Source organism: Mustelus asterias, chromosome 15 (genome assembly GCF_964213995.1).
Source record: "Mustelus asterias chromosome 15, sMusAst1.hap1.1, whole genome shotgun sequence".
Lineage (NCBI taxonomy): Eukaryota > Metazoa > Chordata > Chondrichthyes > Carcharhiniformes > Triakidae > Mustelus > Mustelus asterias.
In genome coordinates, this window is record NC_135815.1 from 18,875,142 (window position 1) to 18,892,499 (window position 17,358).

The following is a 17,358-nucleotide window of genomic DNA, read 5'->3' on the forward strand; positions in this document are numbered from 1 at the left end:
ATCAACTTGATATAAGACGGGTCCATTCAAAAGTCTGTTGGCAGCAGGGAAGAAACTGTTCTTGAGTCGGTTGGTATACGTTTTCAGACTTTTTCTTTTTCCTGATGGAAGAAGGTGGCAGAGAGAATGTCCGGGGTGCGTGGGGTCCTTGATTATGCTGGCTGCTTTTCCAAGGCAGCGGCAAGTGTAGACGGAGTCAAAGGATGGGAGGTTGATTTGCGTGATGGACTGAGCTGTCAGCATTACAGTGAGTTATTTAGGTTTGATGGGGGTCTGGTGGCACAGTGGGCAGCGTTCCTGCCTCTGAGCCAGAATCTTCCATTCTGGACTCTACGTTTAGTGGAAGTGAGAGTGAATTCCACTGGAGGGATGTGAGTCTGACCATGTCCGATCTTGCATCGCTCAGCTCATTACGTATTGATCCACAGATGCAGCTTGCCAATTCCTGCAATGGGAGTGGGGAGAAGGTCGCCCCCCCCCCCCCACCGTTATCTCATAGGGGTATAGGCCTGGGCGCCATATCTAAAGGGCGCTCAGACAGCCATTAATTCACTGCAGGCCAGGAGCTCCAGATTCTCTACATCACAGGCAGTATCTCCCGGAAAAGAAAACGTGTGGCTCCACGGTTCAGTGGAGCCTCCAAGCAGGGCCTCCCCCAGGTCATTCAGGGATGGCAGCAAGAGGCCCTTTGGCCTGATCACAGTGGCCTGGGAGGAGGCTGCAGTGGAGGTCAGTGCCCTTGGAGCCCACAGGAGGATAGCCCAACGGCGCAGGAGAAGGATTAATGATCTGTCATGTTCCGTCAGGGTAAGTAGCACTGTCTACTCATTGCAAAGTGACACTCATAAGGACATCAGGCAGTGTAAGAGTGCACGGGGATGTCAGATAGGAGATTGGGTTGCAGGACTCAGTAGCAGCCTGTACACATGAACAACATAAAAGGCCAATCTCCGCTGTTAATGCTAGTTTGTTGGATGCTGCATCAGTCTCCTGCCAAATTTAAAGCGGGAAACTGGTTATCCTAATGGGCAGTTTAGGAGCACGCTTGCCCATGGCAGCTCCTGAGCCCTCTCCAATAAGTCATTAACAAATAGGATGTCCTGTACCTAATAGAAAATTGAGAACATGAAGTGGCTGCCATACATTCAGTGCACATGTCTCATCTGCTACTGAATTGAATATAATTGACTTGTTAATAATCATATTTTATTGTGCTATTTCTGTTCCGCACCTAGATTATCCTACAGCAGGATGGCATAATTCCACGGGCACTATCATGCTGTTCCAGATTGACCATGGGAAGGTGTGGGGATTTGGTTAAGATCTTTTGTGGAAAATGGGATTATCTTCCCTTCTTCCCAGAACTCGGTAGTGTTGTCAGTGTGAAATGGGACACTTTGGGTGGAATTTTCCCATCCCACCTGCCACGGGAATCGTAGTGGGCGGGATAGGACCATACAAAGGCCCATTGACATTGGGTGGGATTTTCCGGTTTTGGGGCGAGCACGGCTGGAAAATCCCGCCTTTTGTTTTTCATCTTAATTTACCCAGCTAAAAATGCACAACACTTCCACCGCCCAGCACGATCATTCCAATTAACTGAACTGCAGAACTTTCTACTTTTTGCTGGATTGTAAAACGGATTTGAACAAAGAACAAAGAAAATTACAGCACAGGAACAGGCCCTTCGGCCCTCCAAGCCTGCACCGACCATGCTGCCTGACTGAACTAAAAACCCCTACCCTTCTGGGGACCGTATCCCTCTATTCCCATCCTATTCATTTATTTGTCCAGATGACACTTAAAACTCACTGCCGTATCTGCTTCCACTACCTCCCCCGGCAGCGGGTTCCAGGCACTCACCTCCCTCTGTGCAAAGAACTTACCTCGCACATCTCCTTTAAACCTTGCCCCTTGCACCTTAAACCTGTGCCTCCTAGTAATTGACTCTTCTACCCTGGAAAAAAACTTCTGACTATCCACTTTGTCCATTCCTCTCATAATCTTGTAGACTTCTATCAGGTTGCCCCTCAACCTCCGTCGTTCCAGTGAGAACAAACCAAGTTTCTCCAACCTCTCCTCATAGCTAATACCCCTCCATGCCAGGCAACATCCTGGTAAATCTTTTCTGTACCCTCTCCAAAGCCTCCACATCTTTCTGGTAGTGTGGCGACCAGAATTGAACACTATATTCCGAGTGCGGCCTAACTAAGGTTCTATAAAGCTGCAACATGACTTGTCAATTGGATCAGGGGATTGTCTGCTCTCCCCCCTACCTGCGCCTCCTTTCCACAGCAATGGAAAGAGAAATCAGCTGTCATGTGTTGAGAGTGGCTGATGTGCTTCTGCCCTTTGTGCGCTTAGGCTGAAGTTGAAAGTTCCATTCAGGGGTCCCAAGGTTTGGGCTTGTCTTAGCTTTTGAAGTCCAAACATACAGACCATGGCGAAAGGACCTGCTGATCCATCCAGCCTGACTCAAGATATTAATCGTTCTTCGTGCAAAGAACTCCCTGACATCAGCTTGAAATTTGTGCTTTATCAGATTATTAACGTGATTGCTCGCAAACCTGAAAGTAGCATTCGGATTTACCTTTTGTATTGTGGGGTCGGTGGGGAGGGGTATGCTGTTGCAGTGGGATAGATTATTGGTCTAATAATTTAAAGAGCATGAGTCCAAATCCCACTTTGACTGTATGAGAGTTTAAATTCAGGTTAAAGAGAATCTGCAAATTAAAGTTGGTACCAGTAAAAGTCATGATGTGGAGATGCCGGCGTTGGACTGGGGTAAACACAGTAAGAAGTCTCACAACACCAGGTTAAAGTCCAACAGGTTTATTTGGTAGCAAATACCATAAGCTTTCGGAGCACAGCTCCTTCGTCAGATGGGGTGGATATCTGTTCTCCAACAGTGCACAAGCACAGAAATCAAGTTACAGAATACTAATTAGAATGCAAATCTCTACAGCCAGCCAGGTCTTAAAGGTACAGACAATGTGGGTGGAGGGAGCATTCAACACAGGTTAAAGAGATGTGTATTGTCTCCAGACAGAACAGCTAGTGAGATTCTACAAGCCCAGGAGGCAAGCTGTGGGGGTTACTGATAATGTGACATAAATCCAACATCCCGGTTTAGGCCGTCCTCATGTGTGCGGAACTTGGCTATCAGTTTCTGCTCAGTGACTCTGCGCTGTCATGTGTCGTGAAGGCCGCCTTGGAGAACGCTTACCTGAAGATCCAAGGCTGAATGCCTGTGACTGCTGAAGTGCTTCCCCACAGGAAGAGATATCCACCCCATCTGACGAAGGAGCTGTGCTCCGAAAGCTTATGGTATTTGCTACCAAATAAACCTGTTGGACTTTAACCTGGTGTTGTGAGACTTCTTACCAGTAAACGTGGCCATGAAGCCATAATTAGCATAAATATCTAACTGGTTCTCCACTGTCCTATAGGGAAGGAAACCAATTCAACTGCTCCGGTCGAGGTGTGATTCCAGTGCCACCCAATGTGGTTGACCTTAGCTGCATTCTGATGTGGCCAAGCAAGCCATTCATTCCTGGCAACTCGGGATGGCAATAAATGCCAGCTCTATCAGCCCATGTCCAAGGAATGAATAGAATCTTAGTTATTGCACTTCATAGAATCAAAGAATCCCTCCAGTGCAGAAGGAGGCCATTTGGCCCATCGCGCCTGCACCGACCACAATCCCACCCAGCCCCTATCCCCGTAACCCCGCACACTTACCCTGCTAGTCCCCATGACGCTAAGTGGCAATTTAGCATGGCCAATCGACCTAACCCGCACATGTCTGGACTGTGGGAGGAAACCGGAGCACCCGAAGGAAACCCACGCAGACACTGGGAGAGTGTGCAAGCTCCACACAGACAGTGACCCAAGCCGGGAATCGAACCCGGGGTCCCTGGCGCTGTGAAGCAGCAGCGCTAACCACTGTGCCACCGTGCCGAATGAGCAAGAAATAAAGGTACGCTATCATTGCGTACTTCCTTAAAGTATATTGAGGTTCAAGGGACAAAGTTTCTTTGGGATTTGATACTAAAGGTCAGTTTCATTGCTCCTCTGTACAGTCCTCAATTCTCTCCCCTGTCGATATGTCCAAAACTGAACACAGTTTTCGTGCTAAATTCTGACTGCACTGCTGTGTGATTTCCACTGATTTGCTTGGGTTGGATATGGCATTATATTGCAGAATTCCAATTGTTTCTGTTACCTGCAGAATACTTAAAGAGATGGTAAATTGAATTGTCAATGGCTACAGTGGTTGGGTACTGTGCTTCATTTGATATAATACCTTGAACATTATCATCATTTATTAAACAGACAGCTCAAGGTGGAGGCCATCGGACCCTTTTGTATGGACACGCAGTACTGCTCAGACACTCCTACAGTGGAATGGTAAGAATGACTTATTTACTGCTTCCTGTTGACTAATTTACATCAAAGATCCGCAAGTGGGGCGGCACGGTGGCACAGTGGTTAGCATTGCTGCCTCATACGCCAGGGACCTGGGTTTAATTCCAGCCTGGGATCACTGTCTGTGTGGAGTTTACACATGCCCCCCGTGTCTGCATGAGTTTCCTCTGGGTCCTCCAACAGTCCAAGGATGTGCGGGTTAGGTTGATTGGCCATGCTAAATTAACCCTAGTTTCAGGGGGTTAGCAGGGTAAATATGAGGGATAATGGGGTTAGGGCCTGGGTGGGATTGTGGTCTGTCCAGACTTGATGGGTTGAATGGCCTCTTTCTGCATTGTAGGGATTTTATGATTCTATTCTATGATTCTAAGTGGAATTCAGGCTATCTTTTCATTGTTATGGTAACTAAATGGAAGGAACTACAACTGATCTAATATTGGGGTGGCACAGTAGCATGGTGGCACACTGCTACCTCACAGCACCAGGGACCCGGGTTCAATTCCGGCCTTGGGTGTCTGTCTGTGTGGAGTTTCCATATTCTCCCCATGTCTGTGTGGGTTTCCTCCGGGTGCTCTGGTTTCCTCCCACACTCCAAAGATGTGCAGGGTTAGGTTGATTGGCCATGCTAATTTTCCCCTTAGTGTCAGGGGGACTAGCAGGGTAAATATGTGGGGTTATGGGGTACGGCCTGGGTGGAATTTTGGTCGGTGCAGACTTGATGGGCCAAACGGCCTCCTTCTGCACTGTAGAAATTCTATGATTCTAAGAATATTCACATTCATAGCCAAAAGTTATGGGTTCAATAAAGCAATCTAAATTGCTTTGTTGGATCCATCTACAGGTCATTTTGGTCAGGCCAGCATGTTCTAATGCACTGAACTGGTGAGGCCTGACTGCTTGATATCCACATGGTATTCATAGTAGCTGTTGGTACTCATATATTGGCCAGCAATAAAATAAAGAGTTAATCTCAAAGACTGTGAAACGTTTTGGTGTTCGACGCTAAGACACTGCAGCTAAGTTGTGGTAACCAACTTGGACTGACACGTAATTCCTTAAAAGTGATCTGGTATTCACTGCTATCCTCTCAGTTGAATTACCACCAGTCTGAATGTTTAACCTGTTATCCTGCATTTTCTTTCCAAGTATCTCTGTTGTTTGTCCACATCTCGATCGTCGACAGACAAACTAGCTTTTGACGTTGGACTACAGGAAGATACAACAGGTATGTGTGAGCGGTGTATTGTACTTGCAAATGGTCATATGTTAAGAACATAAAGCACAGAACAGTACAGCACAGGAACAGGCCCTTCGGCCCCACCATGTTGTGCCGAACATGATGCCAAATTAAGCTATTCCCTTCTGCCTGCCCTTGATCCACATGCCTCTACTCCTTGTATGTTCATGTGCTTATCTAAAAGCCCCTTAAACGCCCCTATCGTATCTGCCTGCACCACCACCACCCCGGCAGCGAGTTCCAGACACCTACCACTTAATGCGTAAAAAAACTTGCCCCTCATATCTCCTTTGAACTTTCCCCCTCTCACCTTAAGGAAGCGAAACATTGACATTTTCTCTTTCATGGGGCAGGCTGAAGAATTCACTTATTATCTGAGCGAGGGCAACTACAGGAACAAAACAGACACCTGTTCTATGATAGAATGGTACGGCGATTGGGAACTATTGTCTAGATTAGAAAATTCTAGAGATTAAAATATGGCGGGGCCCCACTAATGGGAACCAAACTGACCGTATCCCGAATGAGTCCCACAAATATGACAGCCTCATACCACTCGGTTGCTGGAGTAGCTGTGGTCATGAGGTTGTCCATTCTATAATACCTTGTTCAATCCTAATAATAGGTTACCATTCATACCTAAAAAGAAGACAATACAAATTGCGGTGTAATTTTAAGTTTTGGGAGATTTTTAAAGCATGGAACATATGCTGAAACTTTATGTGAAAAGAACGCTTCATCCGAAGCAGTAATAGGAATGAGCGTATTATATTAAGAGACAGCTGGATTAGCTTCATGAGTCTGTTCAGTTTAACTAAAATGGCAGATTATCGTCATTTTGGGTTTAAAATTCAGTTTAGTTTTATCTCTACAAAGCTACTGTTATACTGGTAATGTTCAGCTGAAATATAGACACCATGCAGTAGAGATTTAAAGAGAACTGTTCCTGTTTTCCTGTTTGCACAGGGGAGGCTTGTTGGTGGACTATACACCCAGCCTCCAAACAACGGTCAGAGGGGGAAAAAGTGCGGGTAGGAGATGACCTTATCTTAGTCAGCATTTCTTCAGAGCGATACCTGGTGAGTAAAAGATCACAAATTTCCCATTCCAATTCTTGCACGCAATTATTCCCTGATTTATATTCCACCAATTTAGCCTTAAATGACTTTGTTGATCAAAATGACAGAAGGCATGTCTACATTTTTCTTCTGTTTCTGACAGTACTTGCTTTATTCGCTTTATTTTAAATCGTTCCCAGGTTGGATGTCTGATGTACTTTCAAAAAGCATGGTGCTTTGAAACTATTAAAAAAAAGAACTGCTCCCAGTGGCACTGCTAGTTAAGCTCATGAGTAGCTAAGCCTTATGTACATATTTGATCATCAGTCTGCACTGTTGGTTGATCGTTGTCAGGCAGTGGTACATTAGGCCTCAGAGACCCTGGGTTAAAGAAGGATAAAATCATTTAGGTCGGATTTGCACTCCTGTTTATTATCTGAATGTCAATATGTGCAGTGTTAGGCAAGGACTTTGAGGCTTGCCTTTACAGTGGCAAATGATGGAACAGCCTGCACATGAAGAATGGCCACTTGGTTGCAGGGTCCCATGCTTTACCCCAGTGGAATTACTCACTGCATAGTCAGTGGGTGGGGGAGAGGGAGGGTGGAGGGAACTGGCAAGAAAAGGAGGAAAGATGTCAGCAGCAGTTAATTTGTAATCAGGACCAGACGTTGCGTAGAGGGAAGAGTGAAAGGTTCCATTTTAATTCTTTTATGGAAGTCAGTGCCGAAAACCTCCGCCCTCGTCCGGGGCTGGGATTACCCGGTGCCGCTGCGGTGAATGGGGTTTTGACTGGAACGCCAAACTTTCCGTCCTCACTTGCAGCGGGGTGGCCACGAATGAGATCGGAGAATCCCAGCTCTGGATTTCAGTTAAGAACATAGGAACTAGGAGCAGGAGTAGGCCATCTGGCCCCTCGAGCCTGCTCCACCGTTCAATAAGATCATGGCTGATCTTTTCGTGGACTCAGCTCCATAACCGTTAATTCCTTTACTATCCTTGCCTTAAAAAACATTCAATGAGGTAGCCTCGACTGCTTCACCGGGTAGGGGAATTTCACAGATCCACAACCCTCTGGGTGAAGAAGTTCCTCCTCAGCTCAGTCCTAAATCTGCTCCCCCTTATTTTGAGGCCATGCCCCCTCGTTCTAGTTTCACCTGCCAGTGGAAACATCCTCCCTGCTTCTATCTTATCTGATCCCTTCATAATCTTATATGTTTTTACAAGATCCTCCTCTCATTCATCAAACGTGGAAATATACCAGTATGCTGTTTGGATAATGAATGGACTGTAATTCTTGAACTGCACTGACCTCTCTTCTCATGCATTATCTAATTTATTTGTGATTTGCTTGATAGTACATGTATCAATGCTGTCACTCCTACCTACCTTATGGAACTGGGTGGCCTGTAATGCTATGTGAAATCTGAATTTCTATGTCGATAAAACAGTTCAGCTACCTTGCTGCAAAAAAAATACATATTTATCTTACTGCAAGTACTTTGGCTGAATGGTGACAAGAATAAATTCTGGAAGCTGCATTTTAATCCTGTATTATTTGTTTTAAAAGGATGGGGTAGTTTAAAGGATCAGTGTTCTGTTAAAATACATTTAAGTGCAAGCAGCCAGTCTTGAGCTTGTGCTGAACTCATTCTGTTCTCTTGCAGCATTTGTCATTTGGCTGTAGCAGTTTACAGGTTGATGCTGCATTCCAGCAGACTCTCTGGAGTGTTGCTCCAATTTGCTCTGGAAGTGAAGTAGCACAAGGTAAGATTGTTTGAGAACCCCTGCAGTAACACTGCGCAACTAAACCACGAGCCCTGTACTCTTTATCAGTGCAATCCGCATACACATTACACCATCAAACAACACCTCTCAGCTTTGGTTTTGGAGGATTGCATGCCTGCACAAGTCGCAGATTTAAAGCGAAGGCTAACATTTTGATTTTATTTTTAGTGTTCTTGCTATTTTCACTTTCCCTCTCAAGCTTCCCTCTCTACACAATGCCAGACAGTGACTAATTCCAGCTACTGTGTTTATCCTGAGAACTGAACTGACCGTGCTAAGGGTGTGTAGGATCAGCTCCAGGCTTACTTGCTATTGTTCCTTTTCCACTGAGGTGGAGCCTTGACCGTCACCGCCCCCCCGTTCCCCCCCCCCCCCCCCGCCCCCCCCGCGCGTTCGCCCCAACTTTGTGTTTCACCTCTCAGACACATCCAAAATTCAGATACTCACCTTCTTGAGGAAGCCATGTAGCGGAGTGATGGTTCCATGTCCTACAGGATAATTCTGCAGTTAATTTACAAGTCATTGGTTCAATAAAGACATGATATGATGCAATATGGCAGTGAGTTCGTAGTTCGAAATGTCCTAACCTCCTGTGAGGTCTCAAGTTATGGTCTTATTGAATACTGGGAGGGGTTGGTTTGGTTCAGTGGCTGGATGGCTGCTTTGTGATGCAACAGCGTGGGTTCAATTCCTCTATCAGCTGAGGTTATTCTTGAAGGCCTTCTCAACCTTGCCTGAGGTGTGCTGATCTAGGATAATGGTGACTTTACCTTTTAATTGCAAAGAGACTGAAAATCATTGGAAATATTACGGACGGATTCTCTCAATTTCATAGGCAACAACCAATATACCTTGACTAATTAAAAGACTGTAGTTCAATAGTCTGCATAGATTGAATCTTAAATGTTCGTCTTAGGCTCCCCGATATAGAAGGATTCATCGGACAACACATACTCCCGTCAGCAGTGCTAACTTGTATTCTTGGCATCATTTACATACTTACTACATAGAGCCAGCAGCAGAGGGGTAAATTCATTCTGAAAGATACCAGGTAGATTCTGTGAAATTCTTGCACAGCATATTCCATGTCCATTCATCCCAGTCTTGGGTAGATATACCTGGGCGCTGGCATTCATTGCCTCCAATTTTCACAGCCGTAACATTTTAGATTGGTTTTGCGAGCCATGCTGCGAACACGTATGTGTGGACCCTTCCGAACAGCCCATATTTAATGCAGAGTAAGTCTAATTGATCCCACGAGGAATTCCCGATGTTTCCTGGGCTGTTCTCTCCGTGTGTGCACATTAAACAGAAGTTCCTTGCCTGTCCTGCTGATTGCTACTGACCTTTGATTCTTTAGGCTGGGACCAGATGTGTTTTTGCAAGCAGCTTTTGATGCTGTGTTTGACTTCCCAAATGGTGTTTTCTGCTTTATTGCTTCAACATGTAAACACAGAACAGGAGACGGCCGTTCGGCCCTTCAAGCCTGCTCCATCATTCATTATGACCGTTGCTGATCATCCAACTCAGTAACCTGTTCCTGCTTTCCCCCCATATCCCTCTAACTCCAAGAGCCATATCTAACTCCTTCTTCATAGAATCATAGAATCCCTACAGTACAGAAGGAGGCCATTCGGCCCATCGAGTCTGCACCGACAACAATCCCACCCAGGCCCTATACCCGTAACCCCACATATTTACGCCGCTAATCCCTCTAACCTATGCATCCCAGGACACTAAGGGGCAATTTTTAGCATGGCCAATCAACCTAACACGCACATCTTTGGACTGTGGGAGGAAACCAGAGCACCCAGAAGAAACCCATGCAAACACAGGGAGAATGTGCAGACTCCACACAGTCACCCAAGCCAGGAATCAAAACCAGGTCCCTGGAGCTGTGAGGCAGTAGTGCTCACCACTGTGCCATCTTGAAATCATAAAATTTATTTGCCTCAACTGCTTTCTGTAGTAGAGATAGACTCACCACTCTTTAGGTGCAGAAACGTCTCCTCACCTCAGTCCTAAATGGTCTACCCTGTATCCTCAGATTGTGACCCCTGGTCCTGGACACCCCCACCATCAGGAACATCCTTCCTGCGTCTTCCCTGTCTAGTCCTGAAAGAATTTTATAGGTTTCTAAGAGATCCCCCTCATTCTTCTAAACTCCAGCGAATATAATCCTAACTGACTCCATCTCTCCTCATCGGTCAGCCCCGCTTATGTATTAGCTTCTTGCGCTTGATATTTTTCAGTGTAGGAGTCCTTTTGCAGTGACTTCCAGCCCTCATTGCAAATCTGAGTTCCAACTTGGGCATTCGGTGCTGCCTGCCAATAGGTCCCATGGATCTGGAAGAGAAGCAAGAGAAGTTCAGGCAGAGGGAGGAGAAGCATGTGTGTTATCAGCTCAGGCACCAAACTCCCACGAGGAATTCCCTTGGGAATACTTTTCCAGTTCCACACACACCTACTGGACACAGCCGAGGGGACCTGCCTTTGTAGATCCGCTTTGCGAGTTGAGGGTATAGTAGAGTTTATGTCATCTCAGAACGTCGACCTGCAGCGGAGACCCACCAAAGGGTGAAAGGCTACTCAGTACTGCGAAAGGTGCCACGTCATGAAGTAATTATGTGCCCAGATTCTTTCAAGCCATGCTGGCTACAATTAAGAGACCATAAGACCATAAGACTAGGAGCAGAATTTAGGCCACTCGGCCCATTGAGTCTGCTCTGCCATTCAATCATGGCTGATATTTTTCTCACCCCCATTCTCCTGCCTTTTCCCCATAACCCCTGATCCCCTTATTAATCAAGAACCTATCTATCTCTGGTGAGACTTTAGTGAGACTAGTGAGAATTGGTGAGACTTTGGGGTTTCCCAATGCTCCAAGCAGGTCACAGAGTCATGTTTGCTGAATGGAAAACCTCTGTCCATTTCCCTATGGAAAGAATCATAGAATCCCTGCAGTGCAGAAAGAGGCCATTTGGCCCATTGAGCCTGCACTGGCTCTCAAAGAACAAAAACAAAGAACAGTACAGCACAGGAACAGACCCTTTGGCCCACCAAACCTGCGTTGATCATATTGTCCTATCTAGACCAACCACCTGTATCCCTCTATACCCTGCCTGTTCATGTACCTATACAGACAAGTCTTAAGTGTCGCTAACGCATCTGCCTCAACCACCTCACTTGGCATTGACAGAACATCTTACCACGGCCCTATTCCCGTAACCCCACATATTTACCCCACTAATCCCCTTAACCTACACATCCGGGGACACTAAGGGGAAATTTAGCATGGCCAATGCACCTAACCCCCATATCTTTGGACCGTGCAAGGAATCCAGAGCACCTGGAGGAAACTCACGCAGACACGAGGAGAATGTGCAAACTCCACACAGACAGTGACCCAAGCCGGGAATTGAACCCAGATCCCTGGCGCTGTGAGGCAGCAGTGCTAACCACTGTGCCACCATGCCGCCCCTATCTCAACAAAATAGTCAGAAAAAGTCTCATACAATAAACCCTGTGCATTATAGGCCATTAATATCCAGCAGTGTACCAGCGATATCAGGGCACACCCTACAAGCAGTCTCAGTGCTTTAATCTTGTTCTCGCCCACTGTTGCTAACACAATTTCAAGGATCTCTGAGTTTGAATAATTGAGGAATCAGTGAATTGAGACTGAAAGGTTTTCCATTAGACTAACAACCACCCATACAGTTGACATGCTGAAATAGTGATCTTGTTTTCTGTAGAGGTCAGGTGAGTGCAATTCTACAGAGCTTTCAAAATGATCAATTATCAGCTGCATCCTGCATAATTTTGTGACTCAAGGGAGGAGACAGTCTTCACTGAGTCAACTCAGCTTTAGCAGAGGAAGAAAAGGAAGAAGATGCAAAGGAAAGTGAAGCCAGATCGGCAGCCACTTTAATCCACTGGTCAACAAGACTTCCATTGCAAAGCTGTATTTGTGTTGCTGTGTCAATAGGCCTATGGTCTCCTTGCTAACATGTTGTTAACATCCCTGTTAACAACATGTTGTATGTAGCCACCATTATCGTTACTGCCATCCCACTGTGCATCCTACCCTACCACCTGGAATGTTCGCATGACCCTTCAGATGATAGACATCAACTTAGTTTTCAAAGAAGTTACAATAATTTTATTTCCCTGCTGTTATGGTTCAGGTTAGACACTCCAAAGTGTTTTATGAAGCCCGCCTGAACCACAAGTTTTGCATCTTGAATTTGGCCAGGATAAGCATGAGATGCTTCACTGAGATAAACGCAAAGTACTGCGGATGCTGGAGTCGGAAAGAAAAACAGAAAAATGCTGGAAAATCTCAACAGATCTGACAGCATCTATGGAGAGAGAGTAGAGCCAACGTTTTGAGGCTAGATCACCCTTTGTCAGGGCTCTGCTGATGATATGTTTCACTTCAGGTATAATTCAATTGACCCACTAGGGAGCTTTTATCAAACGACGTTTAATTAAAAATATAGTTAACATGTATGGTAAGAAAATTAGCAAGAACTTTTATCAATTACAAATAAGAAACAAAACAGCCACTATAATGTATAACTCTTAATCAATATATATAACAGATGTACCAATCAAAACCATTATCCAATAAAGAAAACCCTTTGAACAGATTTATCACTGCACAGGCTAAAGCTCACATGATACTGGAATCCAGTTCTCTGAGTTGAATGCTGATTTCAAATGATCTTGAAAACTCAGAGCAGCTTGTAGTTATCAGCTCCCCAAAGCCAAAACATAGATTCTTTACTGCAGCATGGCAACAAGCCTTTCTTTCAGCTAACTGGTAAAATTTTCAAAGCAAAACAGAGAGAGAGAGAGACTTCTTTCAGCTATGCTTCGAACACTGCAGCCAAAACAAAACAAAAACAACCCTTGTTACCTGAGCTGCACACAGTATTTTGCTCCTCCCAACAATGGCATAACCTAAGGCTGTGAGCTGAGAAACATTGACTGAGAGCTGCAGAGATCATGATTTTTAAAAAAAATCTCTTTAAAGGGACACTAACATCAACACAACGCGTGCGTGTGTATGTGTGGGTGCAACTGTGTGTGCATGTACATGCATGTGCTTTAATGTTTAGATCCTCTGTGATTTTCTTTGACAAGAGTTTAAGGTATGCATCAACAACTTCCAGATACAACAGCAATGTTTAAGAGGCATCTTGACAGATTCATAAATAGGCAGGGGATGGAGGGATACGGACGGTCTTGAGGCAAACGGTCCTTAGTTTAGAAAGGCATAATGTGTCGGCGCAGGCTTGGTGGGCCGAAGGGCCTCTTCCTGTGCTGTACTGTTCTCCACCTCAGGGGAGGAACAAATCCTTATTGGGAGCCGCATAAACCCTCACTTTCTCTGTACTGAAATAATTAGAAACAGTCTTTATCTCCTTATAAAGCAAAGGAATACTGCGACACTCACTGCTTGCACTCCAGTCTCTGTGCTGAAGCTTGATCCTTTCCCACCACCAGCTTAGTTTGCAGTTGCCTCAGGGAGTCAGCTGGCATGATCATATGGGTCAGCACCTTGAGTGGTAGATACCCAACTGCCGGGCATGCTCTGAGGCCACCGAGTGTGAAAGTTAGAGGAAAGTATTTTCACACTGCACGGATACCATCCCGAGGCCCAGCCACATCAACTGAAGTGCTTGCAGAGCTTACAAAAGCTGGGACGTCCTGAGTAAATTCCTGTCGCTATCTGCTTGTTTGAATGTTACTCATGATATCGGCCATTGAGAATTAACAACAACTTCTCTTCCGTTAGGATATCTAAAGGGAGGGGACGTGCTGAGGTTACTGCATGGGCACATGGATGAATGTCTGACTGTGCCTTCAGGAGAGCATGGAGAAGAACAACGCAGGTAATTAAGATTGACAAAGCAACAAGCCATTGGAGCTGTACGAGGAACTGAAAGATCATGTTGTTTAAGCAAGTCAGATGGTGCAATGCCATTGCAAAGAGCAATGAACACATATCAAATGATTTCAATTCAATTATTAACTGTTGTTTTGTACAAAAGACAGATGGGGCACGATTTTGACTACATGAAAGGTGCTACATGAGCGCAGATTGTTGTTGTATTGACGGAGCTATAGCACCTTGAAATCTCAAGGCCTGGATACTTCTGTTGTTAACAGGACAGAAACATTTTTTTACAGATATCCCAGGCAGCAGAATCAGGTGCGCAGTGGTGAAAGGAACATTTAGGCCAGAATTCTCCAACCTCGCCCCCTTCTCCCTCCCCGGTGGGATTTTCCAGTCCCGCTGCAGTGATTTGACCGAGCGCCTAATTCTCCAATCGTGCAGGCAGGGGTGGTGTCGGAGAATTGCGGCCTTAGTGTTGGCATCAGGAAGTGTTTTCCTACACGGACAGAGCTGGAAAATGTTAGAGTAGCTGAGGATGTTCCTGCCATTGAATAATTTCAGCGCCGCTGAGTGGAAACTAAAATTGGCGGGAGGTCAGCCATTGCTGAGGGATGGGGGAGGTCACCGTCTGTGATTGGAGAAAAGGGGAAGCCCAAGATTGGGTCGTCCATCCACTGGCCAAGAGGATCAAGTCTAACTTGAGTAGATCCCTGCAATGTGCTGTAAGTAAATAACACTCAACATAGTACAGAATTTGTGGCATTAGAAAATGTTGACATTGGTGAAATAAATCCTCAAGGGTGTCCCTTCACCAGCTGCCCTTTATTTACAAACTCTATTCCACTCTTAGAGTGTTTCAAGTACACGGTCAGAATCCGGACTGCCGGTGGATCTGACACTGCCATATTTATATACAGGTGAGGCTCCCTGATTGGGCAGGCAATCATGACCGCAATCAGGGAGCTCATACTCCAAGAGGCCCACCTCATGGGTCTCATTGAAGTCATTACAGGGGGAGCGCACTAAATTTCAGCAATTCAGTGGGAATACTAAATACCTTGTAGTTAGATTAACATGCCGACCTGCAGAGCAAAGCACCCTTCACAAACAGAGTACCTTAATTCCAAATTTAAACTTTGGAATAAATCCCTCAGCCAGATCAGACTCACATTTACCATTTCCCACATCAGTCGGTCTCTGCCTCATGAAAATGTCAATGAACCAATTACTGAAACGGTGGCCCACTTGTGCCGACAAAGAGATTTCCCAGACTCATTTCACACAGGACCTTCTGCGGTGACATCCATCCCATCCGGCTGGCTTTGAATATCAAAGGCTGAAACCCGTCCTTTGATGATGTAACGAAAATGCTTATTTTCACACGCTTATCAGAGAGAAGACACCAACTGCAAAGAAAAGTCTCGTGGTCTAGAAATCATAGAAACCCTACAGCACAGAAAGAGGCCATTCGGCCCATCAAGTCTGCACTGACCACAATCCCACCCAGGCCCTACCCCCATATCCCTACATATTTTACCCGCTAATCCCTCTAATCTACGCATCCCAGGACACTAAGGGGCAATTTTTAGCATGGCCAATCAACCTAACCCGCACATCTTTGGACTGTGGGAGGAAACCGGAGCACCCGGAGGAAACCCACGCAGACACGAGGAGAATGTGCAAACTCCACACAGACAGTGACCCAAGCCGGGAATCGAACCCAGGTCCCTGGAGCTGTGAAGCAGCAGTGCTAACCACTGTACTACCATGCCGCCCGTGCCGTCTGACTGTAATAAATAATGCTTGCCCTTTTCTGGAATGGGGCATCGTGTAGCGTGAGTCATTATTTAGACTTTATCCTGCACATTATAGCACGAAAACTTTTTAACCTGTGGCCGACTTGAAATGAGAGCTGATAGTGGCATGGTGAGGGCAAAGGGACTTCTGCAACCTTAGTTAATCATAGAATCCCTACAATGTGGCAGGCCATTCGGCCCATCGAGCCTGCACCGACAACAGGCCCACATTTTCCGTTCTCGTGGCAGGGGTGGCGTCAGAGAATTCTGGTTTTAGTGTTGGCAACAGGGAGTGTTTTCCTACACGGACAGAGCTGGGATAAGTTAGAGTAGCTGAGGCTGTTCGAGCCACTGAATGATTTCATCGCCGCCGAGTGGAAACCAAAAGGTTGACACTAAAATGGACCTGACACTCCCTTATTTACATACAGGTGAGGCTCCCTGATTGTGCAGGCAATCATGACCTCAATCTGGGAAGTCATACTCGAAGAGGCCCACCTCATGGGCCTCGTTGAAGTCATTACAGGGGGAGGGCCCTATCCCCATAACCCTACATATTTACCCTGCTAATTCTCCTGACACTAAAGGGCAATTTAGCATGGCTAATCCACCTAACCTAACACGCACATCTTTGGAGTGTGGGAGGAAACCGGAGCACCCGGAGGAAACCCACGCAGACACAGGGAGAACGTGCAAACTCCACACAGTTACCAAGAAATTGAACTCGGGTCCCTGGTGCAATGAGGCAGAAGTGCCAACCCCTGTGGCACTGTCCGGCCAGTGCCAGGACCAACACTGTATCTCCTTAATTAACAAGATTTAGAGATTGAGGACGAGGGAGAGAGAGGAATGGTGGAGAGGAGGGTGAAGTAAAGTTAAATCTGAAAGAGATGGAAAGAAAAATTAGATCAAACAGGAGGGATAAGAGGCAGAATGGGAAATGAGGAAAAACAAATGAAACATTCAAAATTTGACAGTTTTAAAATCTGCCGCAACTAATTACTACTTGCAGACCGGCAAAGTAAATCATTCTGGCCGGAGAGATAGCTTTACATTCCATTAACGTTTACAGAATGCTGATTATTAATTTGAACCTCAACTTTCTGCAGTGATGGTGGCACAGTGGTTAGCACTGTTGCCTCACAG

General features: G+C 45.8%; 1 protein-coding gene across 1 annotated transcript in view; it reads left to right on the forward strand.

Annotated features, from left to right (window-relative positions):
- The window catches only part of ryr2a (ryanodine receptor 2a (cardiac)), a 455,564-nt gene that overhangs the window by 47,136 nt on the left and 391,070 nt on the right, over positions 1-17,358 (forward strand). Inside the window, 5 exon segments of the mRNA XM_078230647.1 lie at positions 4,336-4,410; positions 5,575-5,653; positions 6,632-6,744; positions 8,391-8,490; positions 14,315-14,411. Of these exon segments, the coding sequence (XP_078086773.1) occupies positions 4,336-4,410; positions 5,575-5,653; positions 6,632-6,744; positions 8,391-8,490; positions 14,315-14,411 (464 nt within the window).